The sequence below is a fragment of the Anguilla anguilla genome, chromosome 10 (assembly GCF_013347855.1).
Source record: "Anguilla anguilla isolate fAngAng1 chromosome 10, fAngAng1.pri, whole genome shotgun sequence".
Taxonomy (NCBI): Eukaryota; Metazoa; Chordata; class Actinopteri; order Anguilliformes; family Anguillidae; genus Anguilla; species Anguilla anguilla.
In genome coordinates, this window is record NC_049210.1 from 10,513,077 (window position 1) to 10,527,866 (window position 14,790).

At 40.8% G+C, this 14,790-nt stretch overlaps 2 protein-coding genes across 2 annotated transcripts in view; one reads left to right on the top strand and one right to left on the bottom strand.

Annotated features, from left to right (window-relative positions):
- The window catches only part of npy8br (neuropeptide Y receptor Y8b), a 34,350-nt gene extending 21,755 nt beyond the window's left edge, over positions 1-12,595 (bottom strand). The window contains exon 1 of the mRNA XM_035435751.1: positions 12,528-12,595. The gene's annotated coding sequence lies outside the window, so the exon portion shown is untranslated. The remainder of the gene's footprint in view (positions 1-12,527) is intronic.
- LOC118237247 (cytochrome c oxidase subunit 5B, mitochondrial-like) lies at positions 11,724-14,566 on the top strand. Its single transcript, XM_035435752.1, has 4 exons — positions 11,724-11,934; positions 13,427-13,497; positions 13,893-13,992; positions 14,267-14,566. The coding sequence occupies exons 1-4, from the start codon at positions 11,838-11,840 to the stop codon at positions 14,377-14,379; spliced, it is 381 nt and encodes a 126-aa protein (XP_035291643.1). The 5' UTR covers positions 11,724-11,837; the 3' UTR covers positions 14,380-14,566.
- The last annotated feature ends 224 nt before the right edge of the window (positions 14,567-14,790 follow it).

Here is a 14,790-nt window from a genome sequence, read left to right on the forward strand (position 1 = left end):
GAAGCTGTATGAAGGATTATCTTGACATGAGGGAGGCTGTTACTGTGGTAGACCTGCGATAACAGAAGTTACATTCGGTCATCTTTTCTCAGCCGTGCATTCACAGGAAATGGCAGAACGTTTGCCAATTAAAAATGCGTCATTTATTAATGGATAAAGTTCTTATGATGAAGATCAACCATCAGTTCAAGCTGTGTATAGGTCTTCTAATTCCTGTTCTTTTTGTGTCACACAAATCGCTGCGACCAGAGATTACTTTTAATGTAACATGGCAAAGGGCTGGCCTCAAAATGGGGATTAAGCAAATTGAGTATTACCCAGAAGAGGGATAGATCTTCCCAGCTTGCATCCCCAGTGATATTCCTTTTGGTATGTGGTGAAATTTGAGGGAGTTTCCCATTACATAAGCTGGTCCCTGGTCATTGCTATTCGGTGGGAAAATTGTTGGGGCTCATGAAGTGTCAGTAGCTTTGTAAATCAATACATATCATGACCCTCCGGACTGCGAATTGCTTTCTTCTTGTAGTGCAGGATGCCATGATTTACACTTCTTGGTGAGGGACCCTGTGCACGGCAGTAATTTGTGCAGCCTGCCACTTTTTATCCCCGTCAGGTCTGTAAGACCATTTTGATCACCTCCTTGTGGTTTCACTGCGTTCAGTGTGCTGGCCCATGGGGTCTGTAATAATAAATAATAAAAAAACTCCCATTCCCTCAGCCACGTGGTCTGGCTCTGTAAAAAAATACTGCCCTTATAGGTCATTGGCCTGGACAAAGTCAGCATTTTAACTCAGAATTAAATGCAAATGTTGTGTTTTTCTTCATAAGTGCTAGCCATTTGGCAACTGGATTCGAGGAGAAAAATACTAACACCTTTTCTGTGTTAAAATTGGGGGCAAATGTTGATTGAACCCAGACCATTCTTTCCTTGCCTCCCCCCATGCAGTTTTGATTTGTGAGAAACTAAGAGAAGAAGCCATTTTGGCTGGCAGGCCCAATTACACAGTCTAAATTCAGAGACATGGCCAAATTCACTCTGTGGAATTGTGTGTTGTCTGCTAAACAAACACTTGAATATGTCTGATTCCTTGACGATGACGGTGAAACGAGGGAGTTTTAAACAACAAAGTAAACACTTAGGACAAAGCTTCAGGGCAAATTAAATGAAAAGTCAGGTTCCTTGAAAGAATTACTGCGCTGATTATTTTCTTCGGCTCTCCGGGACTCTTATAAAGATAAGTAGGCCAGCAGTATGGAAAAAAACCCATGGGATGAAAAAAGGTGAGTTGTATATAACAGACATGTATACAATGATATTCAGGGCACAAACACCTTCCAATTCCCAGACGGAAGACCAGGAGGGGGGTGTAAACCACTTGACACTCACCATAATACCACCTACGCAGACTGCGTGAGAGGTTGATCCCACTCATCTATACAACAAGACATCAGAGCCACTCACACACCCCTGGAAACAATTTCCCACATAGTATGGGAAAACCACCGCCCCCCCCCCCCCCCGCCCCCACTTCCGACAATGTCAGCTTCACACAGAAGAGGAGTGGTTCTTGGTATTATCAGCCTTTCCGGATCCTTCCCATGAATCCCACAAGGATCTTGGTCACTCCTCAATCTCAGAAACAGGGCTGGAATGCATTTGGAATTAGGGGTGGCAGATGTCCCCCCCTCTCATAACCTCAAAGCTCAGCGATAATCTTCTGTCTTTCTACTCTGATGTACAGCAGCTGTACAATCAGACCTTCGAGCACTTCACATGGCTAAAAAGTTTGTCATGCGAAGAAATAGCAAGACCTCCAACCTAGGACCTAGCGTCTAAGCGCTTGGTTAAAATGCTGCAGTGGTACAGGCAAATGACACCATACATAGCTCTCACTGGATATTGCTAGCATTTTTGTACACATTTTAAAATATTTTAGGACAGCGGTGTCCAAACTTGTCCATCAAGGGCAGATGTGAGTGCAGGTTTTTGTTCTAACCCAACAGTAATACACCTGAACTAATTAACTAAACATGGTCTTCAAACCAGACCTTGATAAGTAGAATCAGGTGAGTTAGTGCTGGCCAAAATCTACACCCACACCGGCCCTTTTCAGATAAGATTTTACACCCCTGACTCTGAATACTGCTTTATCCCGGGCCCCACATTCCGCAATTTTGATGTAACTAGCTAACATAGCGTAGCACAAAAATTCAGTAATAAAAGACAAAACAAACCCGTGGACATCCTGAGGCAACCAAAATGGCATTCTGTTGATGTTCTCTATCCTATGAGCGTGAATTTATGGCGTTGTTTTTCCATTCGTAGCCGTAATGAAGGGAGCTGTGCTGAGCCACTTAGGACATAGCCGCACTGCAGAGAGCACTTTGCACTAGGGCATTATTAGCCTTTAATTATATTAGGGGAACAAACCAAAGAATCCATCGACAATGCATTAGAGCAGCTATTTTTTCCGTCAGTAATTTGGATTAATTTTGCGCATCTCCTTCCTCCTTGTCTCGCTCTCGTTAAGTTGTCCCTGTATAATACCAGTGCACACACGGAAGTGCCACCCGTTCCAGATGGATTCATTCAATATGCAAGCAATCACATTATTTCAAGGAACTGACTGCGCAGTAGACTTGGAGAAAATGGCAATACATTTGCATTTTAATATAAACAGATGCAAAGCATATGAAGCATGTGGTATTTGTTCTGAAATAAATGCATAACTGCAGTGGCAGCCTGTATTCATATGTCATTTTGAAAAATGTGCGCATTTGAATAATTTCATCATTTGACACAATTCTATTAACATTTAATTTGCTTGTTCTGTATCAGTGGTCCTATAGGCATGTTTGTGTGTGTGTGCGCGCGCGTGTGGGTCTCTCTCTCGGTCTGTCTGTCTTATGTGCATATAGATATTTGTAATCTCAACCACCGCAAGGGTCATTGTGTTTTAAAAACATTTTTCTGTCCTTCCATCATAGGTGTTTCTCTGGCCAGTGTCAGGAGGCTCGGGTTTTTCTGCTTTCCTTTCTTCAGGTTGCAAAGTCAAAGATCAAGGATCACAAAAGTCACATTCGTCAGAGACAAATAAATATTTATCAGGTCATGAGATCAAAGGACAAGGGTACACGCCCATGCCAGTCAATAAAAAAATCATGAAGTTCATTTGCAACAGGTAACCATATTATGCTATGCACTCTCTCAGTGCCCATATTAATGTAGGCATTGTATTTACACTGCCCATTTCTAAGTTCTACATCAAAATAATATTAATTTGACTAGTGAAATTATGTGAGCCACTTCTTTGAGGATTTTGTTGATATTAATAGTCATAGACCTTTAACTATACATCTACAGGATTATATGTGATCACACATTCGGCAAAAGTTAAAGGAGTCTTTCACAGCTAAAGCAAAAGTAACATTAGGAGCAGTTACTGAAGTGATCGAATCTGTGGGCCAGATGGCAGTCGATTATAGACGGGGTGAGGAGAGGGAGTTAACATGGGTCTCCTGCCGCCCCGGACCAATTAGAGCGCAGTCTCACTGAGACTTAGCACGTCTCAGCAGCTGTGTTGGGATGCGATGCCCCTCTCTGTAACTGTGTTGTAAAGGCTAAATTGAATGCTTATTGAATTTTCACAGTCACAGCCCTACAATGCAACTCATCAAAATAGTCTCCCAATTTCCCTTTCTACAACAGGTGCCAGCATGAATTACACAATTGAAAGAACTTGATTGTAACTGAGCAATCATTATAATTATGCCTTAATGCCAGAAACATTTAAATAAATTGCTGGTGTCAATTAGTCTTTCACAATTCGTTATGCCCATTTTCTTGCCTCATTAATTCAAAACTAGATGCCCATCATATCAGACAATGTAATGTCTATCTCCAGAACCGTCTTTGTGGAATTATTAGCCCAAACACAAGCCGAGGTCCAACCACAGGCCCATCCGTTTCTCTTTTAAATATGGCTCATTTCCATTTGTGCCTCCTCCTGGAGCGAGATGCACCCCTTTCTCCACCATCCGCCCCCTGTGCCTGCTGCGTATCCGCAGTGACGCAGCCGCCTTGTAATTCACAACTCCAGCCTCCGCAGGGAACCTTCTGCTCCCTGTGGATGACTCAACATCTCTGGACCAGCTCTGTGCTGCACCGCCATATTCCACCAGTACAGCATAGAACCGAACCTGGGCAGGTCTGATGAAAACTTTGGGGGTTGAGGAGTAATTAAGACACACATTCAGTCCACTGCTGAAATAAAATTATGAACTGTGCCATGCCTATTCCTTCATAAGGGTGTTTCAGAACATTGTTCTGATGTCAGTGGGTTTCAATATGCAGACCACAGTGTCAGCTTCCCACAACTCAGAGTTGGGCAAAAAAATGAGTGTTTCTTTCGTTATTAAAAAAAAAAAAAAAAAAAAAAAAAAACACACTTAAAAACAAGCTAACAATGAAAGCACCTCAAACATAGTCCGGAAAATATAATACTTAACCGGTGTGTCAGTGAGAGAGTGGTGGTAAAAAAAAAAAAATTATTCAGCTCCTGGCTGAAGAATTATACCAATTAGCAAATCCAGATCAGTGTAACAAAATACTGGGGAGGAATTTTATTTTCCTGGAACCTGGATTTTCCACCATTGGAATGTAATGAATGATATAAAGAATAATATAATGAATTGTTAACCAGCATTGCTTGCTTGGTATGCAAGCGGTATGTTTATGCTTGCTGGAAGGCAGTAACTTATACACTTCAAATGCTTCATCTCAAAGAACCCGCTGTGCATTTTATTTCTAATACAGAATCTGACCAATCCTGGGGCCCCCTTCCCTTCTGCTTTTCCTGAGGCAGACACAGCCTCATTGCTCTTTCCACAAACTTTAAACTCACTAAAAAATGAAACATGTGCTTGAAGTCGTTAAATGTCAAATGTGTGGTTTTTACCATAAAGGTGTTCATTTGTTTTTTGATTAAAACCCACGATTGAAAACTGTAATTATTTTGTGTGAATCACATGCCACTGTACTTCATTTAGCAAAGAGCACCGGCATGCTCAGCTGCAGAAATTGATTATGGTGGATACTTGAACGAGCGCAACTGGTGATTTTTAAATGATTGATGATTATGATGCAGGTGCACCAGCATCTGTCCAGAACATGACTCATGCAGCACCGCAAAAAATATAAAATCTGGAAGCTTCCATTTGTCACAGTGTGGGAGAGAGTTATGAAGTGCTATGAAAATGCCGTACAAGACTGAAGGCTGGGCTTTATCAAACCGCAACCCTCCAAGTCGTTACTTTGGAGACTTTTTGGTCTAGAGTAGAATTGATCGTGCCATTGCAATCAGCTAGCCGGCCAGGCACAAATTGTGCTTGCCAGGGTCATACTTCAATCACAGCCAAACATTACCCATGATTTATTTACTGTGGTGCAGGCGGTATACCCACAGAGAAGAGCGGGGAGCGCATTAATGACATTCATGGCCTCATAATAATTCTCAAATGAACAAGCAAGTCAAATGCAAAGGCTACCTTCTGTATGTTACTCATGCTTACATCTCAGCTGTCAATGCAAGGAGACATCAGTGACAGTGCATTTGAATTATGCAGATCTGGATTCCAGTGCAATGTTAGCCAGACTTGTGCTTGCAGATGGAAATGAACAGATTAACCCCTATGAATCAAAAATGATATTTAGAGGAAGTAACCAAGTAACCTGAAATTACTAAATATGCCATAGAAGTGATTGCTACATTAAAACGCAATGATTTACATCATGTTTTTTGGATTTACCATGGACTTTCTTCATTCACCAGGTAGGATTTGAAAGCAAGACCATGAAAACTACAAACACCACATTGACATAAGCTAATTTATTTGTAGATCCAAATGAAATACTTAATAAACCACAGACAAGCAAAAGCAATCCTGGGCAAGCGTTGCTTTTTAGTATTTAATAGACAGGGTATTGGGATCGTGTGGAGTAAGATCTGTAAAAAAAGTTGACTGTACTGAGAGGTAGGTGTATTTCAGAGGGGCCAAAAATGGCTTTAGCACAGCACACTAGGCACACTAGTTGGCATGGAAACCATCTTCCCCCAGCAGGCAGTGATTAGCCTGGCGGCAGGAGCACACCTGCTCTGTTTTAATTACCCAGTATTGTCCACAAATTTACAGTGGCATATTCCACCTAATATTGTGGAAGACTGTTAGTTCACCTGCTAGGATCAATCTGCTCTCCACCAAAGCCCTCTATTTCCATTCACTATCTATTTTCTATTGTTATGCCAGCTGAGGAGAAGGAGCAATATCCAAATGAAACATATTGTTTAAGTGTTCCTGTATGGGCATATTTTAGACATTTTGAATGGCACATGCAGAAACAATTCGGTATCAAAGGTGCTATATGGCCTGTTTTTTTTGTTTTATTGTTGCTGTTGCTTAATTTATAATACAAAGACCGAAATAACTGATGCATGAACTGCACTTTAATTTTTTTTTATTTCAACTTTATTTACTTCCAAAAGCAAATTTGTTTATCAAAAGCAGCAGCTACAAAGCTGAAGTTAGCTAGGACAGCTGACCGTGTTACAGTATATTCTAAGCTATGAATTGTCACACATGTAAACTATATTCCAAAGAGGAGAATTCATTTGGACTTCTGAACATCTCACCTTTTGTATTGAAGAGGCACATTTTGACTATTACTGCAACCACAGCTGGGAATACATACTTCCAATACAATTTAATTCCATTCAGGCATTGTGGGCAGTAGTGGGCAATAGTCTACAAGTATCTGGTGAGTCATGGTAAGAAACGCATTAAGAACAATATGGGTGACCAACTGTCCGTGTATCGGCTATTTAAATTCTTTTTTTTTTTGCATCTTCAGTTCAATACATAGCCGAGCCTGCAACTCATGAATTCAGATAAAACTGAACTGAAACTGATTTTTTTTTTAAAAATCAAAAGCTTGGATATCATGCTTGTGAATGATTACTCTGAGGGAAAGATGAATGAATATTCTCCCATCTCCTAATACATGGAGATTTTCATAACTTCAGAAAACACTTCAAAAACCCTAACAAGACTGTTAAATATTTTGAAAATGGTATTTGTAATTAGTTTCCAAAGAATAATTTAATTCCAGTGGAACTCCAGATGGAACCCCAGAAAGATTTCAGTCAACATAACGCATAAATCGTACAAAACAAAGAAAGTACACACTATTTCTGTCACGTTGCCATTTTAGCCCTTTGCCACTAGAGCACAACTATATTGCATTTTGTAGACTACAATCCCTGCAGTACCCCCAAAAACCTTCGCAAAGTGCCATTATGTAACATGTGAGCCATTTGATGTTCTGTTATCACAGACTACGTACCTCTGATCTACCTCCAATAAGGAATCAAGCACAAAAAGGAAACAGCCTAACAGAAAGACTTGCTCACCGAGGCATTAATGGTTGAGGAGCTTTCTGACAAATCCACTGTTCAGCAATTCTCCAGACGGTTCCGGTCTGGCAGCCAAAATGAGAAAGATGAACACCAATGAGGCCAATTTCATTGGAACACGTATAGCGCCCCTCATAAGTCGTGTAGCCGTGTTTGGCCATGCCGCTAGACCAGGCGCACTGACCTCAGCTTGGCATACGAGAATGACCCCTGTGACCATGCCACGGGGCCTTTTGGATGCGATCTGGACTGATGGGAGAGGCTGAGCTTTTTCGTCACCTCTGACTCCTCGTCCTGCAACACCAGACAGAGTGACGCACAGTCCCTTGCTGAACGCCAGGAGACGACAGAAGACTGGAGGAGGCAGGGAGAGGGGAAGGGGGAGACAGACGGCGCTCCTCGCTGATCTTAACTGATGCAAATGAGACGGAGCAGTCTCGTGCGGTTTATGAACATGAAAGCTAATGCAGCTTTAAAAATGTGTGCGATAAAAGCATCATTTGGGGAAATGGCCAGTGACCATAAATGGTGGTCTCGTCTGAAATTATATCCTTGGCATGTTGTAGTATGAGATTTTGATGTGGGTACAGTATGCTAATATGGGCAATGGAAAACTACATCTCAGATGGCAAAAACAAAGCATTTGGATGTTAAAATTTAATACAATTCTGCTCAAATCAGGCGATATAAAAATAGTTTTTTTTCCCCCCCAGTCTCACAGGAATGAATATTTGTGGGAAGCATTCTTGGTAGATAAACTGAATGGAAAATTCCTGCTCACCACAATACGTTTAAGGCATGGTTCCCCATGAAGCCATCATGAATGCGTGCAAATATGGTCAACCTCCATGGAAAAGTGCCCTATAAACATAGCATGAATGTATATCACACTACGTTGTAGCAAGGCCATCACACTAGCAAATCAAAGAAAGAACAGAAGTAGTAAGAAGAACAGAGCTGGTGATGATTATTTTCAGCCTGGTTCTGAAACATCTGAGAGCCTGTGCATATATTCCCCTGAAGTACACTCATTGACATTAAGCTTCATTGTGTGCAGTACACAAATGAATTTGGTCCATAATCATAATGTTCTCACTGGGACTGTATAAGATTGCAATAATCATTTTCCCATGGTGCACTTAATTGGAGCTCCTACGTTCAGCTTACGATCATTCCCAGCTGTAGAATTACCCATTAAGAGATGACGGTGCTGATTAAAGACACCGAAAACCTAAATGAAAAACAAAAATTTCCATCATAGGGCTATGAGTTCTCACTGTTCATTAACTAATGCAAATGTCTGTACTTTAATTGTTCCCAACATTAACCAGAGGACTTGTATTTCATACACATTAGAGGCATATTTTGATACATGTACAAGCAAGCATACACTTTTTCCCCTAATTTTAATCAACAGATCTGAAAAATGCATTACTATTCTACAGATACAGCACTGTGGACCAACTGCGTGTTTCTCTATCATTTCTGTTCTGCAGTTAAGTTCTCCCCTTGGTGATGGTTCAGTGTGCAAGGTTTTTCTTATGCCAAATAAGGAAGCACCGCCACTCCCCCCCCCCCCCTTTAAGGAGAGACACAAGAAACCATTGGGAAAACAGGTATAATTTCTGATCGTCACAACTTTAGCTATTTTCAGGCTTTTAGGGCCCCAGATGGCTTATTAGAAAGGTTTTGATTAGCCATTTTGATGAGTGCACCTGGCAGCTGAGGACTTGGGGGTGGGGGTGTTATGGGGTTATCAACCAACCATAAAAGCAGCTCAGCACCAGCAGATACCACCAATGTTCCCTTCCTGACAAAACCTCCTTGTCTGCGGCATCACTGACCCATATCACTACACAGGTGGCAGGACACCGAAATGGAGATAATGTGCAAATTAAAATATAAAAGCGCTGCAGCTGCAGCTGCGGTCCAAATTGTGACAAGGTTAGTGTGCTTTTGATGGATTTATCTGATCTTGCGTATCGGTGTTCCTCTCCTATTTGCAATGGCTCACATCAATCTGTTTATTTAGGGCCTGTTCTCAGGACGCAACACATGTCTGGTAAAAATCAATGCCATGGGTCTAAAGAAGCGGTTAAGGACACGGCGTCCTGATAAATATGGGGTGCATAAATTACAGAGAGGGAGAAAAAGGAGATAAAACCGGATAATCGCTTATCGAAGATGTACACTGGGCTGTAATGGAGCCAAGGACGGGACCAAGTGCAGCCACTTGGACACCTAAAGATCCTTTGTCTACTCCTCTCACTGGCTCTGCGTGGAATGATAACAAAACAGTTAAGAAAAAAGAAAACAAGTGACCCTTCCGAAAGATGATGGAATCAGATTATTATTTTTTTACCTGACAATTTATAATGTGACAAATATTCTACATTGCCTTTCCTATAATGTGCTTGAGGCATCCGATTTGCTCTTCGCATTTGCGATCACAGCTAGTATAACTTTCCCCAGGTTCTTTGAACAGATTTCACAACATATTTTCAATGTCTCAGAAGTTTCCAAAGCTGCCATATAACTGCCAAAATAAAACCATATATAGCCCATTTTATTGTACATCGGTCGGTGTAAATTTACATGTCAGTACGTCCTAGACTGATACAAAGACTGGTACGAAGAAGTTATTTTACTATTCATATTCTGAGATAAAAGGGCACACATTTGTAAGTGTCTAGCAGAGCAAAGTTGAGGCTAGAAATTTGAATGTCTATTGCCATTAATAAAGTACAAAACTTTTGAAATTCTAAAGCTCCCCTCCTAGACTGAATTTGTTTCCAAGTCAGTCACACACTGTAACAGTGCCCTCTTTTGGTAATAATGAATATAGCCACTTTCTGGAAATCATTCCACAAGAAATGAACTGCAGGGGCCTGCTATGGCCTAATTTGACAAGATTGTGGTATGAATTGTGGGGGTAGTATAAATATAGCCAAAACTTTCAGGCTATCCCCTGTAATGTCATTTTCACACGAGGTGGCTTCAACAGGGAAGTGTACATCAAAGTGCCAATTCATTCTGAGCAGGACAGTGTCTATCAATACCTAACTCAGTGAATTGTCATCAAGCTTTTTCACAAAGTAGGTTTAAACCTCTATTGGACTTTTCACAACGTTGACATGTATAATATTGCAGACAACTTATTTTAGAAGTAGGCAAATACTAACTAAATTATGCATTTTGTATGGCAAACCTAGCACCATTACTACTGATTGTCATTTTTTTCTTAATTTTTAAAACTGTCTTCAAGATCCTATATGCAGACACCCGTTACAAAGACTTTCTTTCACCCTGTATTAACTTAGGACATGTAGATGCGAAGTGAGTGGCAGCTGACCTTTGATTTAACTGGAAGGAATTCAAGCTGAGGGACAACGCAATAAATGCTAGAAGATCTCTTACAGGCAAATTACACTTGAATGCAGCTGGCCAGAACATAAAACTGAAACAGAAAATGCACTTAATCTCTATGACACGCGTCTCAAACGTCTTTCCAGTAAGTCCACACATTCGAAAACTTGCTTCTTTTCTTGAATGTCCCCGGGGTGGAACCAGACAGCTTCATTAGAGGACGGAGTGTAGCACAGTGGGTAAGGAACTAGACTTGTAACCGAAAGGTCGCAGGTTCGATTCCCGGGTAAGGACACTGCCGTTGTACCCTTGAGCAAGGTACTTAACCGAAATTGCTTCAGTATATATCCAGCTGTATAAATGGATACAATGTAAAATGCTATGTAAAAAAGTTGTGTAAGTCGCTCTGGATAAGAGCGTCTGCTAAATGCCTGTAATGTAATGTAATTAGAGCTGCAGGAACGAACACCATCTTCCAGCACTGACTCAACTCAGCAATACGTACGTCAGCACCCGGATTGTCAAGTAGCATAATGAATCAGGTGTATGTTCAATGCACATGGTAAAAGCGTTTGGCATTGCTATACTTGTGGGCATAAACGTTTGATTTCCAATGCAATGTTTTAGTTTGGTGCTTTATCCATTTCTATGTTAAACATTTTATCACTTTTCAATGCCTTCGTATGACCCACCGTTCTCATAATATACGGCAAGAAATTAAATAAACTGAGAACATCTTTCACACTGATCGTTCTGTCCTACACATCCAAGTAATCAGATTGCGTTAAAAAAATATGGTTTATACCAGAGACTGTATAAAAAGGTTTATACTCATTTTAATAATTTAAAAACCCGTGTTGGTTGCAGCCTTAAACGAGCTCTATGATCACGTGAATGATACTCGTTACGTCACATACGTGCGACTCCTTCGTCGAACAACCTCAGTCGACTCCACTGAACTCTGCTCACCGGTTTCCCATTTTGTGATCGAAATTAAGAAGAATGGCCGCAAGGTTACTCATCAGATCGTCCATTCGTGCTGTTCTGACTCGCCGGGCAGCGCCGGTGGCAGCTATGTCTCGCGGAATGGCGGCTGGAGGTCAGTTAGTTTCAATGTTAGCTAATTTTCTGTAATATGGATAGCGGCGTCTCAGTAAATCTACATTTGTTTCCTTGTCAAGGACAGGATGCAAACGCATGGCTAGCTAGCTTGTAGTCTCAGTATTTTGTATCACAGCATATAGCTAACGTTTCCGGTATCGCCTTCAGCTTGTTACTTAGCGTATTAAACGGGCGAGCTACGCACATTCGGATTTAAATTTACATGAGCCTGGTAATTAACTACACTGGGCAGATTACTGTTAGCTATTAGCGGACGCTTGTTTTCACAACTTCGAGTGAATGTATGTACGTTCGACATCAAATACGTGGCTTGCTTATTGCTAACTGTACCCAGGACAGGCTAGCAAACCAGTCGGGTGTTCCTTCCGGACAGAAGAAATTAGGATGTGGTTGTGGGCAATTGCCGATATTTTGCATACAAATTGTAATTTGCTTTCTGTTTTGTTTGGATTCGTAAACGGTCGGTTACATAGTATTATGAAAAACAAGTCAATTTCAGCACCCTTACATAGCCTATAACTTATATTATAAGGTGTAGCTACGTTTACTTATTTTGGTAGAACGTCTTACCAATACGTAGTTATTGTCAAGTGCCCCAACTTCAACTTTGTTCTTTTTCTTCATCTTCTCAAATGATTACACCAAGTGGTTCTTATCCTCGCACGCTGGGGCTCCTCTGTGTATGCTGGTTTTCGTTCCAAGCACAGTTGAAATCCCAGAATTATTTCAAGGTGGTCATTGTCTTAATTATGTGCTCTTCATGTTTAGAGGGATTATTTACCCTCTTAAACGACATTGTCCAAAGTGGCTATACATGTCATGAAGAAAAACGTTTACACTGCTTGTTGTGCTATATTGAAAACAGTTGTATAAAAGAGGTAACGAGGTTATTTAACTGATTCAATTAAAGACTGAGGTGAATCAAATTGGTTAAGTGTGGGCCACTTAAACTAACCATTTGGTTAATGATGAAGAAAGCAAAGCAAATGATAGCAAGCCAAACATGCATCATATTAATAAGTTTAAGGATCCTTACCTAATTGTTGAAGAACTAGTTGGTGCACAGGTGTTTTTCCCCCATTTTTCTTCAACACATTGCAGGTTTGGCTCGTTATGTGCTTTGTCTTGAATTATTCATTATCTACCACATGGTTAGTTTTAGTGGCCATGTGTCCGCGCTTAACCAATTAGGAGCCGATTGATTAGTCTCAGTCTTTAATTCGATCGGCTAAATAATGCTGTTACCTCTTTATTCAGTTGTATGCAATATAATGGCACAATGTTTTTGGAATAGCAAAATGTTTTTTTTTTTTTTTAAGTATTGATACTCCATTTATGAGCCTATCGACCAAGGGCTCACATTCTGTAGCTAATATTTTGATTTACTTTTATACTGTTAAATTATTTAATTGGAATTTTGGGTTGTAAAAACCTATTCACCCAATGTAACTTTTGCTGTTGTTTTGCAGGCATTCCAACTGATGAGGAACAAGCCACTGGGATGGAAAAGACCGTTATGCATGCGTTGAGAAAGGGCGATGTGTGTATTTTTATGGCATATTGTATTATTACACTGTTATTGTTTATTTCCAGTGTGAGCTGTTTTTTTGGCAAGCTCTATTTAGCTACCTATGTCTGGACATTGATATTTTGGTTAACTGTAGCGCAATGCTGTAACTGTCTAGCTAGGAGCATTGGACAAGTTTGAATTGGCAAATGTAATATTGATATTTTCGGGCAGTTATAACTGCCCACCAAATTAGGTATTTAACTTCATGAATCAACTGACAACCTGATTTTGACATGCACCTACTATATAGAGGTAGCAGTTTGTGCTAAACACTAATCAATGAAAATGAAGACCATTTATGATCGACAATTGCTTGGTTGGGATGATTGTTTTGTAGTGTGCTAAAATGCATTTTTGTCACGCAGGACCCTTATAGCATGCTCAAACCCAAAGATTACGCTGGGTCCAAGGAAGATCCACACATTGTACCCTCCATCACCAACAAGAGGATTGTGGGTTGTGTCTGTAAGTTATTTATTTTATTTTTTTAAATTGCTTTAAAAGTTAAGACGGCAAAAGGGTTTCTTGGCTCCTTTTTGATTTTGCCAGCGTTGTCGCACAGATTGTGAAAGCATTCATTACTTTTAACGGTCTACATGATGCTCAGCACATCTTGACCGCAGATCTTCAGAACTGCATGGTCAGTAGCTCCATTTGTGGAAGCATGCTTGTTGACCGTTTACTGACCTTAACGGTGTTGGTGATGTTCTGCCTGTCTGACCTCACTCTGCCTCTCTAGGCGAGGAAGACAACACCGTGGTGGTGTGGTTCTGGCTGCATTCCGGGGAGCCCCAGAGATGCCCCTCCTGCGGGGCCCATTACAAACTGGTCCCCCACGAGCTGCCCCACTGAGCTGTTTACAGAGAAAGTTATTTATTTCAAACCATTTAACCTCCTGTCTGTTGTTACATGCACGTCAAATGCAAGCGTTACACTCCTTGTGGTTCGGGACACAAGACTTCAAAAATTCCAGTTCTCTGTTCATCTGTACTGTTATAATTTGGGCCAAACCTCTTAATAAAATGTATGGTACTCCTTTTTGAAGTGTCTTTTTGACTTTGTCTGCCAGGCTGTTTTCTTTTTAATAAGTAGATGCTCTGCCCACAGATCCAGGTTAAATCCCTTGAATTGATTCAATGCTGTTAAAGAGTAGCAAGAGCAAACCCAGGTGTACTGATGACTTAAAATGGGTGCAACTGTAGATACAGACCTGGGGCCTTCTTTCTGTGTGGTGACAGTGCTACCCACTGAGCCCTCCATCAG